This window comes from Diadema setosum, chromosome 4, assembly GCF_964275005.1.
Source record: "Diadema setosum chromosome 4, eeDiaSeto1, whole genome shotgun sequence".
NCBI lineage: Eukaryota > Metazoa > Echinodermata > Echinoidea > Diadematoida > Diadematidae > Diadema > Diadema setosum.
Window position 1 is genome coordinate 23917093 of NC_092688.1, and position 22079 is coordinate 23939171.

Here is a 22079-nt window from a genome sequence, read left to right on the forward strand (position 1 = left end):
ACCCAAGCTCCGGAAAGCAATATAGATGACAGGTTTGACTCCCATGGTTCTTTTTTTCCGACATGTTTGTTAATTACAGATTAGCAGTTGAGATCTTACAAAATTACATCTGAAGAGGGAGACAAATTGGAGAAAATTCACACCTCATCCTTCACCCCTCTGATCGATATTCTCTTGCTTTCATTAATGCCTTGTCCACCTGGGACTATTTAACATATCAATGTCGGAATTTAGGATCTTGGGTGTTTTTTTTCCAAGTTCATTGTGTCACTACCGGCTACCCGGAATGAATTCAACTTCAAATTTAAATGAATTTATTGGGAATTTTCTGCATCGAATATATAATATTGCAAATAAAATGTGACCGTGCACCTCAAAACGAACATAAAGTCGCACACAATGATTTTGCGTGAGGACTGAAAATAAGTGAAATGGGTCAACCTAGCCGAACTTGACTTTTTCATATTTTCTGAAAGAGCGGGTCTTCTTTTACATTATGCTAAAATTTGGTATCATAAAACAGGCAGGAAAGTGTGTTTTTTTTAGCAGTTTACCTCGAACGTTTTTGGTAGAATAGTGTGATTAGGTTTGTCTTTAGAATCCCTTTTTCATTTCTGAAAAACCTTGTCCACACTCTTCACTTTCAACTCTAATAACTTTTGAAAGGATAGTGCTACTGCTTTGAAGGTTGGCATTAATCATGGACAGAATGTGTTAATGAGGCATGCTTAATTTCAGTTTAATCTGATAATCCCTTCATTGTTGTTACTCTGGTGGTTTACTTCCTGTTTTTTGTCCCATTCATCGCACAGCCAGCACGGTTTGGTAAAGATTAAGCGCTTGAATAGACACTGTACTTCAGAGCCTCTTTTCTCAGTTCACACTTTTCCTGAGTTTGTGCTTTCTTTCCAATATTTAGATAGGTTAGGGGAGACCATTTGATTTGAGTTATACATCATTTTAAAGCTTAAAGTCTGCTCTTACAGATTATGGTCTTGTATGCTTATCGAAAAGAAAAGAAAAAGCAAGAAAAAAAAGTTACATTCTGGCATCACATTGCAACAACAAAAATCGTATAGGCACTGTATATACAGAGAATGAGGTGAGTGAGGCGAGTGCTGGTGCAAGCGGAAGAGCCCAGCAGGCGCGCGATATTGGTGCCTGGTGGTAGTGTCCTGGTGGTAGTGTCGCTGCCCGGAAAGCAGGAGATGACACGTTCGAGTCCCGTGGCTCCTTTTTGTCTGACATGTTTGTTGATTACAGATCAGCAATCGCGATCTTACAAAAAATTCATTTGTAGAGGGAGACAAATTAAAGAAAATTCGCACTTCAAATTCCACCTCTGTGAATAATATTCTCTTGATTTCAATATGCTCAAATCTTCCTGCATTTTTCATGCTCCATATGTACATTTATTTTAAGCATAACTCAGATAATTTGTGTATATATGTTATTATTATTGTTTGTTGCAAAATATACAGCCGCAACCAAGGCCAAGAAGACCCAAAGCCTTGCAAATTAGTGTTAAGAGTGCGGAGGAGCAACGTCGCTGGTCCTACTTTCATTAGCGTCAAATCATTCACATGCATGTACATGCATAACAGAACGATTTAAATATCCATAATCAGTGGCGTAACTACAGGAAGGGGGTGGGGGAGGGGGGCACGTGCCCCCCCCCCCCGTCCTTTGGTTAAAAAAAGCGAAAAAAATATAGCTACAAACGGCAGTTTTTGGACTGTAAAATGTCAAAATTTTCAAGCTCGGCTCGCTCCGTTCGCTCGCATTTAATTGTTATGCATTTCTCCTGATGTTGCTGCCAGTAATCTGTCGTTTCAAACCGTCATTCAATAATCAATGTAAGGAAAACTGTTAACATGTAACAAACATTGCGCCGACGAGGAAGATAGGAGGTTTTGCACCTGGAACTTATATTTTTCGAGAATATATTCATTGGGTAAAAATGATAACATATGTATTAAAGACACATGAAAAGAACATGTTTCTGGCACACACAAATAAGCGAAGTAAATGATGATTCTGGATTTATGGAATGACTTTAGAGGGTATTATTATAAGGTATTCGCAAAAAAAAAAATATCAGCAAAGCCAGCAGTATAGCCTGCAATAAGAAATTGGAGCTACATGTCCTGGGTTATCAGAAATATAACTTTCTCTTACATTATAAATATGTGTATTCAAGAGCGCTCGCTACGCTCGCTCGCGCATATAATCTACATGTAATTTCGTAGTGAAGAACATGATCATAAATAAAATCATTAGTAAAACAATATTTCCATTCCATTTTCCAGAATTATTCACAGTTACCAAATCATTAAAAAATCTACCAACGTATGCATGAAATCGCACGATGACCAACATAAACATAACAATTCCCCCCCCTCGCTCGCTCCGCTCGCTAGGACTTGGTTGCTACGCTCCCTCGCTTTGGGCCCCCTTTACGGAATTCCTGGATCCGCCCCTGACTTTACGTACAGTAAAAGGAAGAGTCCTATTCGTGGCAATGTTGCTCGATGACTGCGCTGAGGAATGTATCACCTTCCGTTATGTCTTGTAGTCCCCATTAAGTTTGAAGACTGACGACACACACACACATACACACGCACGCACGCACAAGCGTACACATTGCACGGGTCCCTCAAAATTACTTTTCCACTAGGTGCCCCCCCCCCCATGTCTTGGCCCATGGTACGCCACTGTCCATAACTGATTCATCCTTGCGCCTAAATCAGTGCACCCATAATTACACTGATTGTTTGAACGATATTCACAAAACTCCCAATTTCTGTCGACCTTTGTTATATGCTTTTGCTTTTTTTTCCCCCTCAAATTCATAGTTATCTTTTCATTTAAAACTGACATAATTATGGTATATGGCCATTTATACTCACTGTTGAATGAATCATGAACCAGTCGACCAAATTCGTCCTCTGTCTGTCTGGGACATATCCATTTTTGAGAATTTTTTTACTTCAGACTCGGTCTCGCCATACGGTTCTGATCGAAAGCATAATGTATATAATGTAACGTATAGCAGCAGCATCATAATCATTCTTGAGTTTGCCTTTACAGATGAACATACAGTTTTAGATAGAATAAACGTCAGATCCAAAGAAAGACAAAGCCTGAAATGCTTGTTAGCTTGTAAGCATCCAAATAATCACGGTTTAAAATGCATGCAAAACAAAACGATGGTAGCATGGGAAAGCTGTACCCACTATACTCTGGCCAATAATTATCAGGCCAAGCATTGCTACTGATAAAACAAAAACAAAAAACCCAAAAATATTTTCCGTGTAATTTGGGTTCACTTCTGCTTTTGATTGCGTGATACAATGTTAGTTCAGTATAATGACATAACAAACGTCAGCGTGTAATTGCATCAGTAGGCTCACCTCGGCATTTCAGTCTAACAGCCTCATGCGAGGAACAGTCAGCGGCTGTCGGCTGTAGACAATCATTTACACATTGATACCTGCCAGAAACTTTGCATTGATGTTGTTGAACTCAGTTACTAACATTTAAAGACATTGATGCACACAAATCGAAGTAAAAAAGAATAGAAACTTTCTGAAAATAATGTCTATATGAAATAGACATGTTCTAATGTCATCAAGCTATCTGGAGGTTGAGGAAAAGTTCAATCCCAAAACTACAAGAATATTCGTGACAGTCATATTTACTCACAAATCTTGAACTTTGCTTGAAAATAACCTTGATGCAGATTTACCGTCTGACAGTCTGAAAAAGCATAGCATTATTTGTTTTCGAAATGTATATCATTTCAGAACAATTTTTCATTTGTTTACTTATAGTTTTACTAATAACTATGCAATAATGTGGTCACCGTCAACACATGATAACTGTCCAGTCCTACTCCATCTTACTGTACTTGGTAATATTTGAATCGAATATTTCTCAGCAAGCTCTTCACAGACCAGTTCGGCAGCTTCGTCGTTGAATCCATCATAGCAAACATATCTGTCTGTTTCGAAGACGACCAAGCCTTCAAGGGGAGAGGGTCCGTCAACCAGCATCACATTGGGTGTTTCTTTAGAGCGAATGGTAAAGACATGAACATTTTTGAAAAATGGCAGGCAATGACGTCTACAATAATGTGTTAAAAGGTAAAAGAGTAGTTAATGACATGACGCAAATCTCTCGTTTGAGGAGGCTACACCCCAGTAAATAATGCCAGTGCATATCTTGGCAATCAATGACTTAAAGTCAAAGATATAAAACACCTGTTTCTTGACCCTGGCCTAATCTAAGCATCAGTCATCGCCACAGCGCCACAGGAGGGGGGGGGGGGGGGCACCGCAAGAGGAGGAGATTGTTTTGGTTTTGGCATGGGCCATGTAGCTCCATGGTGCGTGTGTGTGTGTACGTGTGTGTGTGTGTGTGAGTGTAGACATTCAGCGTATGCAGACAGAGCATGCCTTTACTGTAGTGACCGGAACTATTGTCATTCCATTTTGCTCTCACCTTCTCCCTCCCCCATCTCTCCCCCCCCCCCCCTCTCCCTCCCTCTCTCTCCTCGTTCTCCCTCTCTCTCTCTCTCTCTCTCTCTCCCTCTCTCTCTCTTTCTCAATGATCCAGTCAGCAGGCTGATTGTAACCAGGGAGGTAGTCTCACCTCCCCGTTGTAACTCACTGCCAAATAGCACATTGTCAGCACCGGCAAACTGGCAATGCTCTCCTTCTTATTCCTGTATTTTCGTTATTTACGGGTCGATTTTTTTCGTTCGAAATGTAAAATGGATGACCATAGAATTTCTCAATAGAATATAAAATTGAAAACTTTAGAAAGGATAGAGAAAATTGAGTTCACTTTGAATGGTCTGCCACAGGCAGATATCCTTATCATGCTCTTACGTAATACGACAGCTGCTTTCTCAATGATCCAGTCAGCAGGCTGATGTAACCAGGGAGGTAGTCTCACCTCCCCGTTGTAACTCACTGCCAAATAGCACATTGTCAGCACCGGCAAACTGGCAATGCTCTCCTTCTTATTCCTGTATTTTCGTTATTTACGGGTCAATTTTTTTCGTTCGAAATGTAAAATGGATGACCATAGAATTTCTCAATAGAATATAAAATTGAAAACTTTAGAAAGGATAGAGAAAATTGAGTTCACTTTGAATGGTCTGCCACAGGCAGATATCCTTATCATGCTCTTACGTAATACGACAGCTGCTGGAGTCATCAAACCCTGGCTTGGCCTCCAGGTTTGTCACGCCTGAGCAGAAAGTTTATTTGCAATGGACAAGTACTTCGACTCCCAACTCCCAAACGACAAATATACGCACCCCACTTTGGGTAACTGGGGTTGGGGACTCGCCTCAAACGAGGGATTGACGGCATGATATGCTCGTGTTTCATTTTGTAAGAAAAGCACTATAATGATTTGCCATCAATATATTTCCACATTGATTTTGTGTGTGTATGTTTGTGTGTTGCTTTCGCTGCACAATTTCGGAATGGGAGGCATATTCCATGTTGGAAACGTGTGTGAGAAGAAAGAACTCATTACCAACGAATCGTTAGAAAGACAAAATACAGTTGAGGATAAGCCGTGAATTCTTTTTGACGCATTGCTCGGAGCTGGGGGGAAATCATCAAATCCTCGCTGTAATATGCTATTACAATCTATGGAGATGAACAGTACTGTACGACACATTTGTTAGAAACCTTAGAAATCTATTATGCATAATAACTGTGGATTTTTATTTCATTTTACGTTCCATATGTTTATAATGCCTTATCTCCTGTAAAGCTAGGAGTTAATGATTATAATGTGCTGTAGGGCTTTGATGAAAATCGACTTATTAACCTCATAAGATGCAGAATTCGATTTATTTTGAAGATTTAACCCTTCACCGTACACTCACTCACTCCCTCCAGAATCAAAATCTTAATAGCATGGGTGGGCCATGGGAAAGCATTTGTGACCCTGCATCACAAAACCACCAAGAAGTCGCCAGACATGAATTTTTAGTTAAGGGCAGATTCTAAAAGTGCAGACTCTAAACTTTAAAATGATGCATAACTCAATTCAAATGGACTTTCCTAACCTACCTAAATAATGGAAAGAAGGCACAACCTATGGTAAAGTGTAAACTGAGAAAGGGTCTATATTCAAGCATTTAGTCTTTACCAAGTTGTACTCGCCGGGCGATGAATGGGACAAAAAACAAACAGGATGTAGCAACAACAATGAAAAAAATTATTAGATTAAGCTGAAATTGAGCAGACTGTCTTAACACATTCTGTCCATTACTAATGCCAACTTTAAAAGCAGTAGCATTATCCTTCAAAAAGTTATTAGAGTTGAAAGTGAAGAGTGTGCAAAAGGATTTGCAAGAAATGAAAAGGGAACTCTAAGACATACCTGATCACACTAGTCTACAAAAAAGATTGTAGAAAAGCTGCTGCTAACACACTTTCCCATTCACAATGTAGAAGAAGAATAGTTCCTTAAGAAAATGTGAAAACTCAATTTCGACTTGGCTGACCTGTTTCTCCATTTTTAGTCCTCACGTAAAATCAAGGGGTGCGACTTTTTATTGGTTTTGTGATGCACGGTCACATTCATTTTTCTTTACATAGTGGAGGCACATTTTCACATTTATTGGAAGAACTATGGCTTTAATAGAAAAAAAATTGTGTCATTCCACTTTTGCTTGTATGTCATTGGATTGCAAACAGTTCGTTATATGTTCGGTTTTAAAGCAAAACAGGTCGCTGGTTTTCTTCTAGTCAACACACTATGCCTTTACTTTACGTGATAAAAAAAAAAACCAACAACAACAAAAACAAACGAACAAACAAAAGAGCCCTGAACAACGTGAAAATGAAATAGGCCTATGTCAGTATCAAGCACTTGTTATCACAATCATACGGATATCGGTGACTACCTACCCTCGTTACACTTCCCGCTGATCTTAAATTCCACTTGGTGGGTATATAATGCATGCCGTAAAGTGACCTTCACCTGATGAGAAAGTGATAAAATGGGAGAAGGCGGGGGGAAGCGCCGAATCACGGTGATAAATGACTTGTCAGCTATCTCATCCTGCACATTAAATTCCAGGTAATTGCTTGACTTCACTTCAAATAAAATTCTGCACCCGCAAGGGGCTTGTAGAATCCAGCTGTCCCCATTGCTGGCGCAATGTCTGTCACACCGCACCTGGCGCTCCACTGGTTTCCCCGAACAATTTAGAGATAAATCTGCGGTGGATAAAGAGGGAGAGATAAAGTTCATAGTTATTCAGTGATAAATCATGAATTAAAGAAGAACAAAATGAAACACACACACACACACACACACACACACACACAAATCAGTACTCATGTGACGCTTAACTTTTTTTTTTGCCAGAAATCTTCAGATATATTTCCATCTATGTTTTTTTTTTTTTAAATTTAGAATAATTTCTATCAAGAAAAAGATGCCAGTTGGGTTTTCAAGTGGCAATTTAAGGTATAAGTTTTTCAAAACAAAGAAAAATGTCATGTCAAGCAATAGATAAGTAGGACATCACGATAGACAAATTGGAAATGGCTTTTAAACTCACGTACTGGATAATTTGAGTGGATAATGAATCTGTTGAAAGCAGTATTCAAGTTTGAAGCGCTTTTGGCAAATAAACACGACAAAACAACACAAACAGGCTAAGAAAATAAAATCGCTAATAACCATTACACACAAACAATAGAACAGCATAAAATTGCACTTTTAAGAAGTACAACTCCTAGGGTTAGGGAGAGAAGTCTTTGTGTTCACTAATTCCCTCCTTTCACAGTAAAACCCAACTAACAATAAAGAAAACAACGATATACGTACATGCATCTCTTGACAAAGCGAGCGACGTATAACAGCAGAGGAAAACGACAGCAAACCATGCTAGGGTGGCCATCCGCCTGTCTTTTGCGATGTTCGAAGTCATTATTCCGCCAAAGTGTCAACTGCAGTATAAGTAGCAAAGTAGCAACTGCAAACTTCCCGTCGAATGTGATGATTGTTACCGTCTCTGTAACGGTTATCTCTGTAAGTCACTCTTCTGTAATACCTATTTTCAATAAAGTTTTATGCCCAAGTCTGCGAAGAATTCTGAGTGATCGAAACTAATTCTATAACAGGAAACAAATACCACGATAGTTAAAATCGGTTCAAACATAACAAAGAACCGAAGTGCGCGTGGTAAAACTGCGCAGGTACCCTCGTTTTTGTGTCAAAATACAGTTCGTCAAAACGATTTGCATTTCGCTATTCATGAAGCCTTTTCCGAGACAGTACTAGAGGAAGATACAGGGACCATTTTATGAATGTTATACATATTAGTTCAATATCAATAAACAATATGCCCATGACATCCCTCCCTCCTTTGTTTCTCTCTCCCTCCATATTTTTTTCTCTCTCTCTGTCAAACGCAAAGGCGACTGTAATAATTATTCTTACTTTCATATCCGTGTTTGGTTACAGCTTAAGAAAAAGTACGTTCAGACAGAATATTGATAAACAAAGAATTCCATTATTTATGTGTTCCTTGAGAGAGCTTATCATGCTCTTCCATAACTTTCAATTTCGAATCCCTGAGAATCAAACCACTTCAACCAACTGCATGGTGAGGTTTGTGTGATACGATGCTGTCTTGATTTATTTCCTCTTTCAAAGATCAGGCAATGCAATCGCAGAAATGTAGCGATGAGAAAATAAAACTGTAATATCACCACCTCTACATTTGATAATAGCAGTTGGTATCAAATATGAATATGCATTAAGATCATCAAAATTCATATCAATATTATTGATGATGAATATCATGATCTAGCTGGAGCTTGTGGTGCTTTATTGGAGTCGCATATTACACATATCCGAATCTCAACATCGTTGATTGTAAGACACAAATATCAATCTATTAATCAATTTGTGTAAGGGTGATATTGAGTTGCTGCTACTAATAGCATATTTGCATATGCATATTTCAACGTGTTTCGCATTCTAAAACGGTAGGGAACATCAACGGACAGGCGTCATCTCCACTAGACCACCGAGCTTTCGCCAGACAGAAAGTGTTGGTACTTATCCTTATAGCATGCAGCGGGTACTGCGTAATTATTCAAATTCATGACTTGAATTAGCAGTGATCAGGAGGTCGTAGGTTTGAATCCTGCTCGAGTATGTACGCCCATGATTATTATTATGGCTACTACTAAAACACTGATCAATTCAGTGTTTATTTACGTCGATGTAGGGCAATTTAACAATCAGTTGAAATTTAAGTGCAATGAAAACACCTCGACGGAAGAATGTCATGAATTTGAATAATTACGCAGTACCCGCTGCATGCTGTAAGGATTAGAGCCAACACTTGCTACCGGGCGAAAGCATGGTGGTCTTGTCGAGATGACGCCTGTCCGCTGATCAGGAGGTTGTAGGTTCGAATCCTGCTCGAGTATGTACGGTCATGGTTTTTATCATGGTTACTACTAAAACACTAATCAAGTCAGTGCTTATTTACGCTTATTTACTTTATGTAGGGCAATTTGTAAATCAGTTGCAATAGTAGCATTATGTACCATCTGTATGTGAATACATCTGTGTGAATACATTATGTATCATCTGTATGTGAATACGATGGTAGAGAGTTGAGTAATGAATCTAAAAATAAAAAATAAACAATATAAGATTTAAAAGTGTTTAATTGATATATTAGAGGGCCATTGTTTTGCCCATTTGTTTATAGCCCCCTTTTTATGCAGGAATAATGTACATTCTAATATGATTTACAGTCTGTAATTTCCCTCTGGATTGAAATACCCATGCCTTAATGTCTGTGTTATATTGTGTCAATTCCTTATAATGACAGTCTGTAATTTCTCCATGGATTGAATTACCCATGACCGCGTTTTATTGTGTACACAAAGCTGTTTACGCTACTAGTGACACCAGAGTGTAATTCACGGGTGATGACTGTGAATGCCATACATGCCAGTGCATTCCTTCAACTCAGTATGAAATTTCATAGATGCTCGTGTTAAACTGGACATTGTTTGTCCTTATCACAAGAGGTAACCGGGAGTCAAAATTTCATAACATGACGTTTTATAACAGGATAGCAGGATGATTTAAAACATCCGTGTTTATACTATGTATACACAGAGCTGTATATTATACTACTTGTGACACCTAGGTGTAATGCACAGGTGATGATTGTGTTCTATTGTTTCATTGTATAATGCAGTCCGAAGCGTGGCGCCTCCCTGTCACGTGGTTGTTTGTTGGCGCCTTTATTGAGGTACTGCTTGGCGGTCCCTTGCCTCATTGGCGGGGCGTGGCAGAGGGCGCCATGCTGGTGGTTATTGACCGTTCGCACTGTGACCATACGATGGTGGGCATTCACTTATTCGCGTTCAACCAACGTTGTATCTAGGTCATGCCATTTAAAACTTTGTGCCTGTCAATTACTTAAGTCAATAAGATTGTATCTGGTGTAGAAGAATTTTTCTTTTCTTTTCTTTTCTCTCTCTCTACCTACGTTTCCCTGTATTTAACTCACTTTTTCTCATTCCTTCATCTGCGCGTTTGTACTGTGTACACAAAGCTGAATATGCTGTTTGTGACACCCAAGTGTAATACACAGGTGATGATTGCGTTCTATTGTTTCATTGTATATTGCAGTCCGAAGCGTGGCGCCTCCTCGTCACGTGGTTGTTTGTTGGCGCCTTCATTGAGGTACTGCTTGGCGGTCCCTTGCCTCATCGGCGGGGCGTGGCAGGGGGCGCCATGCTGGTGGTTATTGACCGTTCGCACTGTGACCATACGATGGTAGGTATTCACCTATTCGCATTCAACCAGTGTTGTATCTATGTCATCCCATGTACATAAATTTGTGAATGTTAATCATTGAATTCAAGATGTCTGCATCTGGTATAGGAGAGGTGTTTTATTTTTTCCTCTTTTTTTTCTATCTCTCTCTGAAAATGGTTGATGTAATACTCATAAATGTCAAGGGACATTTTACCTAGTTTATTTTTTTTTCTTTTGTAATCTGATTTCTTAACTGGTGTATCTTAATTCCTATTATATATTAGAGCAAGGCCGAAGACGCTCTTAGATAATTGTTGATACGTTATTCTGTAATATATGTGGTACCTCGTGTATGGGATTAATGTTACATTGACTCTGTTTCCAACTAGATGTAGCATTTTCTTTTCTTTCATTTTAGTCTCGTACATCACAGACATTCAAGATGTCAAAATCCCCTGTGTTGCCCTCTACAGGTGCCCTCGTGGACACAAGCAATGGCAATTACGCTAACCCTGTACTTCACAATCCAATAGACACTGCATTCAATTCAATTAATGATGATGACTTTTTTGATACGGTAGGACCTTCTTTGGCAGAAAGAGAAGCAAATATTAATCAGAATGATATGTTTTTTTATAATTGTATTTCAGATAGTTTTAATACATCGTTGAAAGAATTTGATGATGACTTTGATATAGAAAACCAATTGCAAAGTCCATCTTTGGAATATCTTACTCTCAACCAGTTTAATAATGTTGTCAAGGAGTATGATGACACTATTTTTTCACTCATACATTTTGATATTAGGAGTATTAATAAACATTTTGAAGAACTAAGGCTACTTTTAGATAATCCCATCAGGCAAAAAATTTCGATAATAGGTTTAACCGAAACCTGGCTTTCCAATGATTTAAGTCTTCCTTTCGCCCTCGACGGATATGATTTTGTAGTTAACAACAGACAAACTAGGGCGGGTGGGGGCGTTGCTTTATATGTTTCACAAAAGTATGATTATATAGTTCGTGATGAGCTCTGTATGACTGAATTTATGGAATCTCTTTTTATTGAAATTACATTCCCTGGCAGTAGAAATTTAATCATAGGTGTAATGTATAGACCACCCTTTGCGAATTTGAAATCATTTTTGGAATATTTTGCGAATTTCATGAAGTCTTTATTCATAAAAAGTGTATCATAATGGGAGATTCTAATATAGATTTATTGAAACAAAATACAATCTCACAAGATTTTTTGGAAATAATTTTATCTGCTTCTTTCTTACCTTTGATATCTAAGCCCACGCGTGTAGTTAATGAATCCGCCTCCCTTATTGATAATATTTTTTGTAATATTCTGCCTTTTCCCGATTCCCTTATATTACTTTCAGATATTACAGATCATTTCCCCATTTCGACTAGTTTCTTTTTAAATGATATTATTGATCATAAATCTAGTTGTTTATTCAGACGAAGAATTACACATGAAAATGTAGCCAGTCTGGGTGCTAGTTTAGACATGACAGACTGGTCGTCTATTTTTTTTACTCAAATGATGTGAATTTGTCATTTGAATATTTTATGTATATGTGACCCGCGACAACGGTTTCAGGCAAAAGTCGGGAATTTTGAAAATTCATTTTTTCACTGAATCACATTGCCCATTTCCTAAGCTTTGCATTGATATAAAACACTCGTATACTTCGGCACCATAAGTGGGCATAGGAAGAGAAATAAAATGCACTTTTTAACTTGTTAGCCTGACAAAATTGCGAGAAAACAGGCTTTGAAGATTCACCTCTTTTTCAAAGACAATGTCCGAGCGGCGATGCGAGGGGAGAATCACCCATCCGTACGATGGTGCCAATCGATGTTAAGCTCCGCCTTTAGCAACCACATCGCCTTCTGATTGGCTCACTGAGAGAGTCAAATTTCCCGGGCACCTTCCTCGGAGCTCAGCGTATGGAGCCGAAAAACAATGCGTTCCGCTCGGGTTTGTTTACAGTACGTCTTTCAAGATGGCGAATACGATAATTGCACGTATGGTGTACATGTACTCATGTGTATGGTGCACGCATTACGCAATTGCATCCACACGCCATGACCGTGTGCATGTAACAGGAGCGGTGGCGAATCCACACATTTACAAATCGCGTTTTCATTATGGTTGCCAAAGTTTGTCTTTGTCATTGGCGACCCTTTTGAAGGCAGAAAATTGCTAGTGCTGGCAAGGGTCACGCTTCCAGTTTGTTTTGCTTTTACAAGACATGCGTAATGCATTATGTTGCTTTGTTCGGTGGTGCTAATTAAATTAAAACAAATAAACAGACAAACACGACTCGTTAGTTTGGTGCGATCTTGACATGTAGTATTAAATATAATTAGTCACATGTGACCGCTCCTTTCCTCTCATCTACCTTCCATTGAGTCAGTCTGCTGTCATAATTTTTACTACATGTACAAGTAGACAAATTTGAGAGTATCTAGTTTTCTTTTCACACGATTATGTCATGCTACATGATTTTTGTTTCACTTCCGTTGTCAAACATTGCGGTAGAATAGTTCCTATAGAAAGCCAAACGAAGAGCACGCACTACAGAGCGAGCGTATATAAACCACGATAGCAAGAACAATGGAGCGTGTAATCGTGCACGCGTGGACAAAGCATTCCCCCGAACGCTGCAACTGGTGTCTCCGAAAGCCGACTTATGTAAATGAATGCGACGCACCAGCCAATCGCATGCGAGACCCTGCGCCGTAGCAACACTGGGGATATTGGCGCGGCGTTCGAAAGAAGCTCGAAACTGACGAGTGCGATCCAACATAGGGTGCTTAAAATTCCATTTTCGATAGGAAAAACTTAGTCTTATGCTATGAAATTTAGTGTAGATGTAGAAAACATATCAAAGATTCGATTTCTGCAAAAAACCTAAATCGACAAAAATAATGGTCAAAATCTTTGTACCCCGCCTAGGAGGGAATTTGCTCTTGCGACTTTTGCCTGAAACCGTTGTCGCGGGTCACATTTGTCGGCGGAGCAAATGTCGCCGGAGCATTTGTCGGCGGAGCAAATGTCGCCGGAGCATTTGTCGCCGGAGCAAATATCGCCGGAGCATTTGTCGCGGAGCAAATGTCGCGGAGCATTTGTCGCATTTTTCGGAGTAATTGTCGTCGGAGCATTTGTCGCAGGAGCATATGTCGTGTCACCGTTCACAGGATGTTCACATTGTCGACTGTGTGAAAACGTTCGAATTTAACAGAGTGAAGATTGTTTCAGAATGTGGAGTGGTCTTCACAGAGTGCTCACATAGTATTGATATGCTTCTCAGTGTGAATTGATGATTCACAATGTATTGACAATATGTCAACACTGTGTTTCATATTGTAAGACACTGCGTTCTTTCCAGCAGAAATGACCATGAATCACAAAGTAGGACTGATTTTTATGTTATTGGCAAAAAGATCGATGCTATTGGATAAACAAAATAATGTATGTATGTTAATATTAAAAATTCATATTTTACATGAATATATATATATATATATATATATATATATACTGTATATACGAAATTGTAAACATGTGTTTATTCATAAAATAAACTGAATTGACACGCACACTCCAAATTCACACGCAATAATTCAAATTCTTGCATTGGGTAAACATGATATCCAGATGACAATAAATTTATAGAAGTGTGTGACAAACAAATATTGAATGATGTGAGATGTAACGGTTCTCAATGTAACGTCAATTGTACAGTACATTAATGCACAGTATTATGAATAGGTATACATACATGTATAATGTGTATTTCAATTACCGATTAACGAAATATGAAAAACAAATGACAAAACCAGAATTGTGTACTGAAGAAGGTGTTACAAATACATTGAAGTATTTTTTGCATACCTATATGCTGCAGAAGTCAATTTTATGGATTGCAATATTACCAATAAATACTTGCGTCATTAGGTTGATGTACGTGAATACTCTTGACGTGACAAGATATTTGCCATTTATGTATTTCCCTCTCCTATTACCAGAAGACGCGGAACATCTCAACTTTCGGATCGAGCAAATGACTACTCAGATGACGGTCAACTGCAGATGGATGCTGTAAACATTTCAATCCGGAATCAAAGGACGACGAATATGGTTGACTCTTCGGGTATTATCGCAGTGGGTCTTCCATTACCTAGTCATGAGGAAAACAGATTCGGAGACACTTCACCTGAACAAGAGGACCCGTACCACATTTACCAGGACACTGCGGAGGTAGACCAGGAAGTTCCTCTACATGCCGGCATGACTTCGTTGACTGCAGAAAATAATTTGGCTTGCCATGAATACCACAGCTTGCAGGAAACATCGCTCCAACACACAGCAAACAGCTACGAAGACTGTGTCTACCAGGATGTAGACCTTGATAATAAAACTGACAGCATGACGAAAGATGACTTTAAGTCCACTGGTAGAGCGTGCTTGTTTGATGATAGCTGTTATAATTCTTTGAACTTTGGCGAACGGCCTGACCTCGTCTTTGCCCATTCTGGCAAAACGTGTTTGGACAGTGAATATGATTCCATCTATCATGTCTCTCAGGACGACGTGGCACCGATTCATCATCCGGTTTCCTCGGCCTCTTGTTCCATTTCTGGCAATGACGACAATAATATGACTTGTTTCATTCCAGCAAAATCCGTGCCTTCTGACGATCTTCTGGACAATAAAGTGTATGGTGAGAACTCTCATGATTTCGACTCTGGCGAATATAGTTGTGTCAGAGAAGATGGCAACAACGATACTGAAAACCTAGTTTGTTTCACCCAAGAGCCTAAACCTTGTGAGGAACTGTATGCAACTGTGAACAAATCAGCAAAAACATCTTCGTCAGCAACCCCACCATGCGAAGAGTTGTATGCAAAGGTGGACAAAACAAGAGGAGACCACACGGACGTCAAACAGGCATCGCAGAAGGAATTGTACATGAATGTTACAAATATCATGTAGACCGACGCAAGAACAGCACTTGCGTTTTACAGTACTTCACTGATATCAATATTCAGATCAAAATAATAGACTCTAACATTTCACAAAATATTAGTGGTTTTTCAAACGAAAGAGCATCCATACCTTGAGAAGACAAGCAAACCTGGTACTTAACATCTACACAATAAAACTGCAATGAAATCTTCAAAACTGAGCTAACAAACTATTTCATTAGACCTTTGAACTTTGATTCATAATTCCATGTTTCAATAAAGTGGCATCAATTGTGTTCAGGTCCCCATGGTAGAATTTACTGTTTTGTTTTATACTCAAGAGTATGGGCAGACTCAGTGAGAGAGAATGATGGACTACCAAATATCATGCGTGCAACTATAGCATCCTGGTTTTGTGAGTAAATAGCTACGAGTCTATTTTCTTTTGTAAAATAGTAGACTAGAAATGTAAACTTTTGATGTGAATGTGAAACGACCGACAGGTACAATTTCTACATTGGAATAAAATTATGGTTAATGACTCCAGTGTACACAATGTACTTGCCGTTGTGGAAGAATGGAGATAGAAAATACATTGTTATGACATGATATCGAAATTATCAACTTTAACCATGCAACCATATACATGCACATAAGCAAGGACGATTTGTAATGCACATTTTGTTAGTTAACAATATTCGATTTATTGACCTTCAATAGGATGGAAGTCCCTGACACTACAAAGTAATGCATTTTCTGAAAGAGGAAAGTCAAGAGCAATTTTATTATCCTAGACAAATGAAAAATAATGTTGAAAATAATATGTCGGCTATGCTTGACGTCACGAAATGTTGAAAGTACGCTCCCGCGTACTCTGTAAATTATACAGTCTCCTTGGTCGGGGCCAATTTCTCACATTGTATAATATATGTACATAATCACAGGGGTATGGCGTCTGATTCGCCAATATTTTTTTTCAATAGTGTGTTACGGTAAGCAGAGATATGAATGGTAGTTGTTGGAACTTCGACATGAAGGTTTTTATGTGTGTCATTTTTTTTTTTTTGAATTTTGTATAGTTTCATGTACATGCTCACACCAAAATGAGGATAAAAAATGGTCCAGTGGTGTCTTTGAATGTTTGTAATCTGTGCGTTTGAAGTGCTTAAAAAAATCTGAAATGAGAACTTTTGGCAATGATAAACTTATAATTAGATATTTACGTTAGTATCACTACCGGAAGTGTGAAATGGGTCATGCGATGTACAGTACAAAACAGCGTCACCCATTGAAATGGCAACCACTCATGCCTGCACTTTAAAAAAGAAAGATCAACATTGCAGATTGCAGTCGATCATAGAATTACGTTCATGTTAGCTTAGATAAATTTTGTACATATAAAATGATAATAATAATAATAAAAATAATAATAAAAATAATAATAATAAACAGGAAATGAACACATGTCTAGGCACGTATGTGTGATTTTGTGTGGTATATTCCAATGCTTGGGTGAGCACGGGACATTGTTTTCGAGAGTGCAAAATCGACAAATATTGCATACAATATATTTTTTTTCAGAGGCAAAGTCGCAGTCACACACACACACACACAATCTCACACACACACACACGCACACACACACACACACACAAGCACACGCTTACAAGGACATCTGACGTTTGTTTAACGCCGTTATCGAAAGCACCTTAAAGGGTGTGTACAGTTCTGGTCGAGGTGACGATTTAGCTTTGAACATTTTGCGAGATATTCAGAAACCACTGTATGAGATATCAAAGAGCGTGCAATTCTAAGGGGTATCAAATGTTTATTTGATAAAAATCGATTTTGAAGTGGAGGAGATATCCAAAAACAAGGTGAAACAAAGAGATCATAATAAAGTTGTGGCCTGTAGTCTTTTATTATTATCACTCTTTGGATATCCCAGCCATTTGAAAACCAATTTTCATTAAACGTTGAATCTTTCTTAAAATTACATGCTCTTTCATATTTCATAAGAGGTTTCTCATTATCTCACTAAGGAATGTAAAAAACATGAATCCCCACCTCAACCGGTACTGTACAGCCCCTTTAAGACCTCTGTCACATTACCTTTACCCCCCATGTACTCTCTATCCCCAAGAAAGTTCTTTTGCGGGGTAACCCGAAAACACAACATCTTTGCCCGCTTCAGTACTGATGTGATGCCTCCAAAGTCAGGCAATCCTTTAAGCACAAGTTCCCGTAGGACAAAAGCTTATTGAAAGCTGCCATTCTTTGTGAGTATTTCCCCCCATTTGTACTTATGTGATGAGTTATATTAAAAGTCAGGCATGGGTTTGAAAATCATGCTGAAAAGAATCAAAGCCTATTGAAACCTACAATCTTTGGGAATGGAAGAGTAAGGAACCATTGATTATTCCTCTTTATTGTTGTCTCATTTTGAGACATAAAACTACATAATTTCTGTGGTTAACCATTTGAAACCATTTCATTTTTCATTTTCATTTCATTTCATTTATTTCATTTCCAACAACATTTTCATACACAAAATAACACAACATCAATGCAATGTAGTAACAAAGAAAAATACACGAAGTTGACAATACTGCGCATCACAAAAGCAAAGTAAACAACGAAGATTGAATTGAAACTAAAGTTGCAGGAAATGGAGGAGACATGCTAAAAAGCTAATCTTGTATTTTGTAGTCTCCTCGTGGACAAAAAAGACTAAATAACATCAAAAAGCAATTAGCTAGACATAATATAAAAGGTGTACAACACATACAGACCTATACATATAAACAAACAAACAAACAGACGGCCAAACAAACACAAGCAACCTCTCTTGTAAAGAGAAAGATAGAGAGAGAAAAACAAAGTACAGTAAAGGAAAAAGATGAAAAGAGGAAATTATTTTGAAAGAAGAAACAGAAAGAGACAAGAGGACAGGGAAAGGCGAGAAAGGAGAAGAGATGAAAGGTCTATACCAGCACACGCGGGTATCATAAAGCCATCATAAAGTCATGAACATGTCTGTAAAATCGCAAATGTCCATTTTACTGCGGAATGGAATTTAAATTCAATCATGATGCCGTGAAGACAATTCTGTGCATTAACATCACAATGAATTGTTTTTTAGTCAGTTTGCATATTAATGTGTTATGTGCAGATAATGATGATTTGTGTAAGTGTTAGCGTGTGTATTCATCATGTACGGGCGCGTGCGTGTGTGTGTGCGTGTGTGTGTGTGTGTGTGTGTGTGAATATGACAGGCTGTGTGTGACTCCTTGTGTGGTTTGACATGTGTGGCATAGATATTGCTAGGGATGTTATTGAGGTCGGCAAAACCAAATAAAAACCCAAATCTCAACTGTTTTAATCAAACATCACATGAGCAAACTATGCTCTGGCACATGTCGATTTTTGCACTCTTTATTATTTACCAGTTGCTGATGAAACAAGACCCCAGCTTTAGTGCGTTAAAATCGTTCTTAAAGGTGAGTTTATGGTGGAAACAACCTATGTAAAAATTTGAATAAGTATGATCAATGTTAAATATCGTTAAATAATACAAAATAAGCAAAAGTTAGAATAAAAACAATTATAGACTAAACCGTCTACGGTTATGGTTCAATGGAAAAAATGTGATAGCTCTTTATGTGTTAGGCTTTACATCGAATTTTTACTACGAATTACAAGATAAGCCTATCAATATCAAGCTCAAAAACGGATTTACAACGTGCTTCACAATTTGCTACATTCGAGGTGAATAAGCGGAACATGACACCATTCTTGCTATGAAATATTCAGACTGCTTGCCTATCGATAGTAGATTGCGTCACTTTTACAGAGATGGTATAGTATTGGTTGAGGTGAGAATTAAGCTTGTAACTTTTTGCAAAATGCTTAACAACAGCTTTATGAAATGTTTAAAAGAATAAACAATTCCAATCCATGAATCATCCAATTCTTAATCCATGTTCTTTATTGTGTTAAATTTCTCTTGTGTTCTTATTGTTACATTCAGAGCAATTACACATGAAAAGCAACTTGTTAACCCGTTCCATATGGGAACCTGGTGGCCTGTGTATTAACTCTATGAGGATTTTAGAATTCAGTATGGAACGGGTTAATTTTTGCAATTTTCACTTTTGTGCCTTGGACATGTTGGAAGAAAAGAGAAAAACATAGGTGTTCACTCATGCGTAAAGTTCCCCTTCTTATTGACTCACCAAGTTGATAGGAAATTAGATCACCTTTCATATGGTATATAATGCGTTAACATGTTGTCACAAATTCTATTTGAAATATAAACTCGAAGAAGTGTTTACTTTCTTTTTTTGTTGAGTGTATATATATATATATATATATATATATATATATATCAAGAGTAAAATCAGTCGTATAAACACCGCATGAGCCAAAAAATTGGTGTGACGTTTCGGTCAAAGACCTTTATCAAAGTAAGTCTGAACATTAACAATTCATGCAAGAAACTAAGAAGACGCATAAGTTGCCAAGATACAAATAATGATAACAAAAGCCTAGCTGGACGCATGCAAAGCGCTATGGAGTGACGTCACAAATGAAAAAAAGAAAAGATGCGCAATTTAAAGCAATAAAGTGCGAAGGTTATTATGACGCAAGAAAACCTAGGCGCGTATTAAAGAAAGCGCGTGACGTAATAAAAGAAAGTAAGGAAGATGCCTTAGAAAAATAAACAAACAATGAGACAAAACAAAAAACAAAAGGCAAGGCGTCACAAAAGAAAGGTCCAAGATGAAGAGCGTAAGGTAAGCAAAAAGCGCATCTAGAGAGAGACGTCATAAAAAGAAAGTGACGCAGTGTGGTAAAGGAAAAAAGGAGCAAGGAGAAAAAAAGGGAGCAAATAAAGTTCCAGAAAATTACAGAGACGAGAGATGCGTTCACGCAAACCTACACAAACAATAATAATGATAAGGAAAAAATATGAGAAATGCTACTACTACTACTACTAATGATAATAAAGATAACATAAAAATAATGATTAAACAATAATGATAAGAGAATAAAGATTAAGTCCTGAGCATAGTGTAAAGTTCGCGGAATTAAAGTTCACTGATTAATTTTGAAAATTAATTGAATTTTGAAAGATCGAAATGTAGCATTGATCCCATGAGGCTGGAAAGTTCCGAGGTTGAAGATGATTTTCTCCTCCATTGTCTTTCTCTCTCTCTCGTCAAGGTAGGATCTTAGTACACATACCTCGACATCGTTGCAAGTTTGGTTAGCGAGGTTGAAATGACGAGCAACGGGAAGTCCAGGGGTGTTCAATCGAATAGACCTCAAGTGCTCGGTGACCCGATCTGCCAGTCGTCTTTTCGTCTCGCCGATATACACCATGCCACAGAGAGTACACGTCAATCCGTATATGACGTTGCTGGTAACGCAGGTGTACTACCCTCGAATGTGCCATGCACCTTTGGGACCCACGACATCATCAGAAGAGACAAGGGCACAGGTCTTGCATCTGGGTCGCATGCATCTAATGGTGCCGGGAGAAGCGTCATCTCGATTGGCTAGAAGTTTGGAACGGACCAGATGTTTTTTTTTTTTAGGTTGCGATCTCTCCTGTACGCCGTAACAATAGGATCCACACCAAAGATCTTTTCTGTAGATTCGTTTGAACCTAGGATGTTCAGGTTGGCACGAACAGCGCGAGCGATGCGCTCCGTTGTCGTCTTGTACGCCATGACCAGACTATGAGGGGTTCGGGCGTTGTAAGTGTTGGGCCTCTTGGTGAGAGCTCGTTGTCGGGTGATCCTGCTAGCCTTAGCCTTGCCTCTTCGACAATCTTAGCGGGGTAACCTCGGTCGGTGAAGAAGGCTGCCATTTCATCGACTCGTCTTTCGAACAGTGTGCCAGTGCTGTAGATCCGTCGAAGTCTCAGAAACTGGGAAAACGGGATCGCCTTCTTTGACCGAAACGTCAGTCCAATTTTTTTTTTTTTTTTTTTTTTTTTTGCTCCTGCGGTGTTTATACGACTGATTTTACTCTTGATATCTATTTACTACACACCGACGCAGAACTTTCACATTTTGATTATATACTGTATATATATAGTTTATTCATACATATACTCTTGCACTTTTCCGGAAAGGAGGAACAGTGAGAGGAGTAATGATGTCAAAGCTACGCACCGATTTTTACTTTTTTTCTCATATCTCACAATAAGAGCATTCGTGTACATAGCTAGTGATCAACGTATGTGTTTATTGCTTA

The 22079-nt window shown here is 38.4% G+C and overlaps 2 protein-coding genes across 2 annotated transcripts in view; one reads left to right on the forward strand and one right to left on the reverse strand.

Moving 5' to 3' along the window:
- The window catches only part of LOC140227726 (uncharacterized), a 45105-nt gene extending 39724 nt beyond the window's left edge, over positions 1-5381 (reverse strand). Inside the window, 5 exon segments of the mRNA XM_072308134.1 lie at positions 2910-2985; positions 2987-3015; positions 3414-3465; positions 3957-4069; positions 5327-5381. Of these exon segments, the coding sequence (XP_072164235.1) occupies positions 2910-2985; positions 2987-3015; positions 3414-3465; positions 3957-4069; positions 5327-5381 (325 nt within the window).
- A 4880-nt stretch (positions 5382-10261) lies between these two features.
- Positions 10262-15843, forward strand: LOC140227728 (uncharacterized). Its single transcript, XM_072308135.1, has 4 exons — positions 10262-10414; positions 10705-10851; positions 11307-11347; positions 14877-15843. Exons 1-4 carry the CDS (start codon positions 10262-10264, stop codon positions 15841-15843), a joined length of 1308 nt encoding a protein of 435 aa, XP_072164236.1.
- The last annotated feature ends 6236 nt before the right edge of the window (positions 15844-22079 follow it).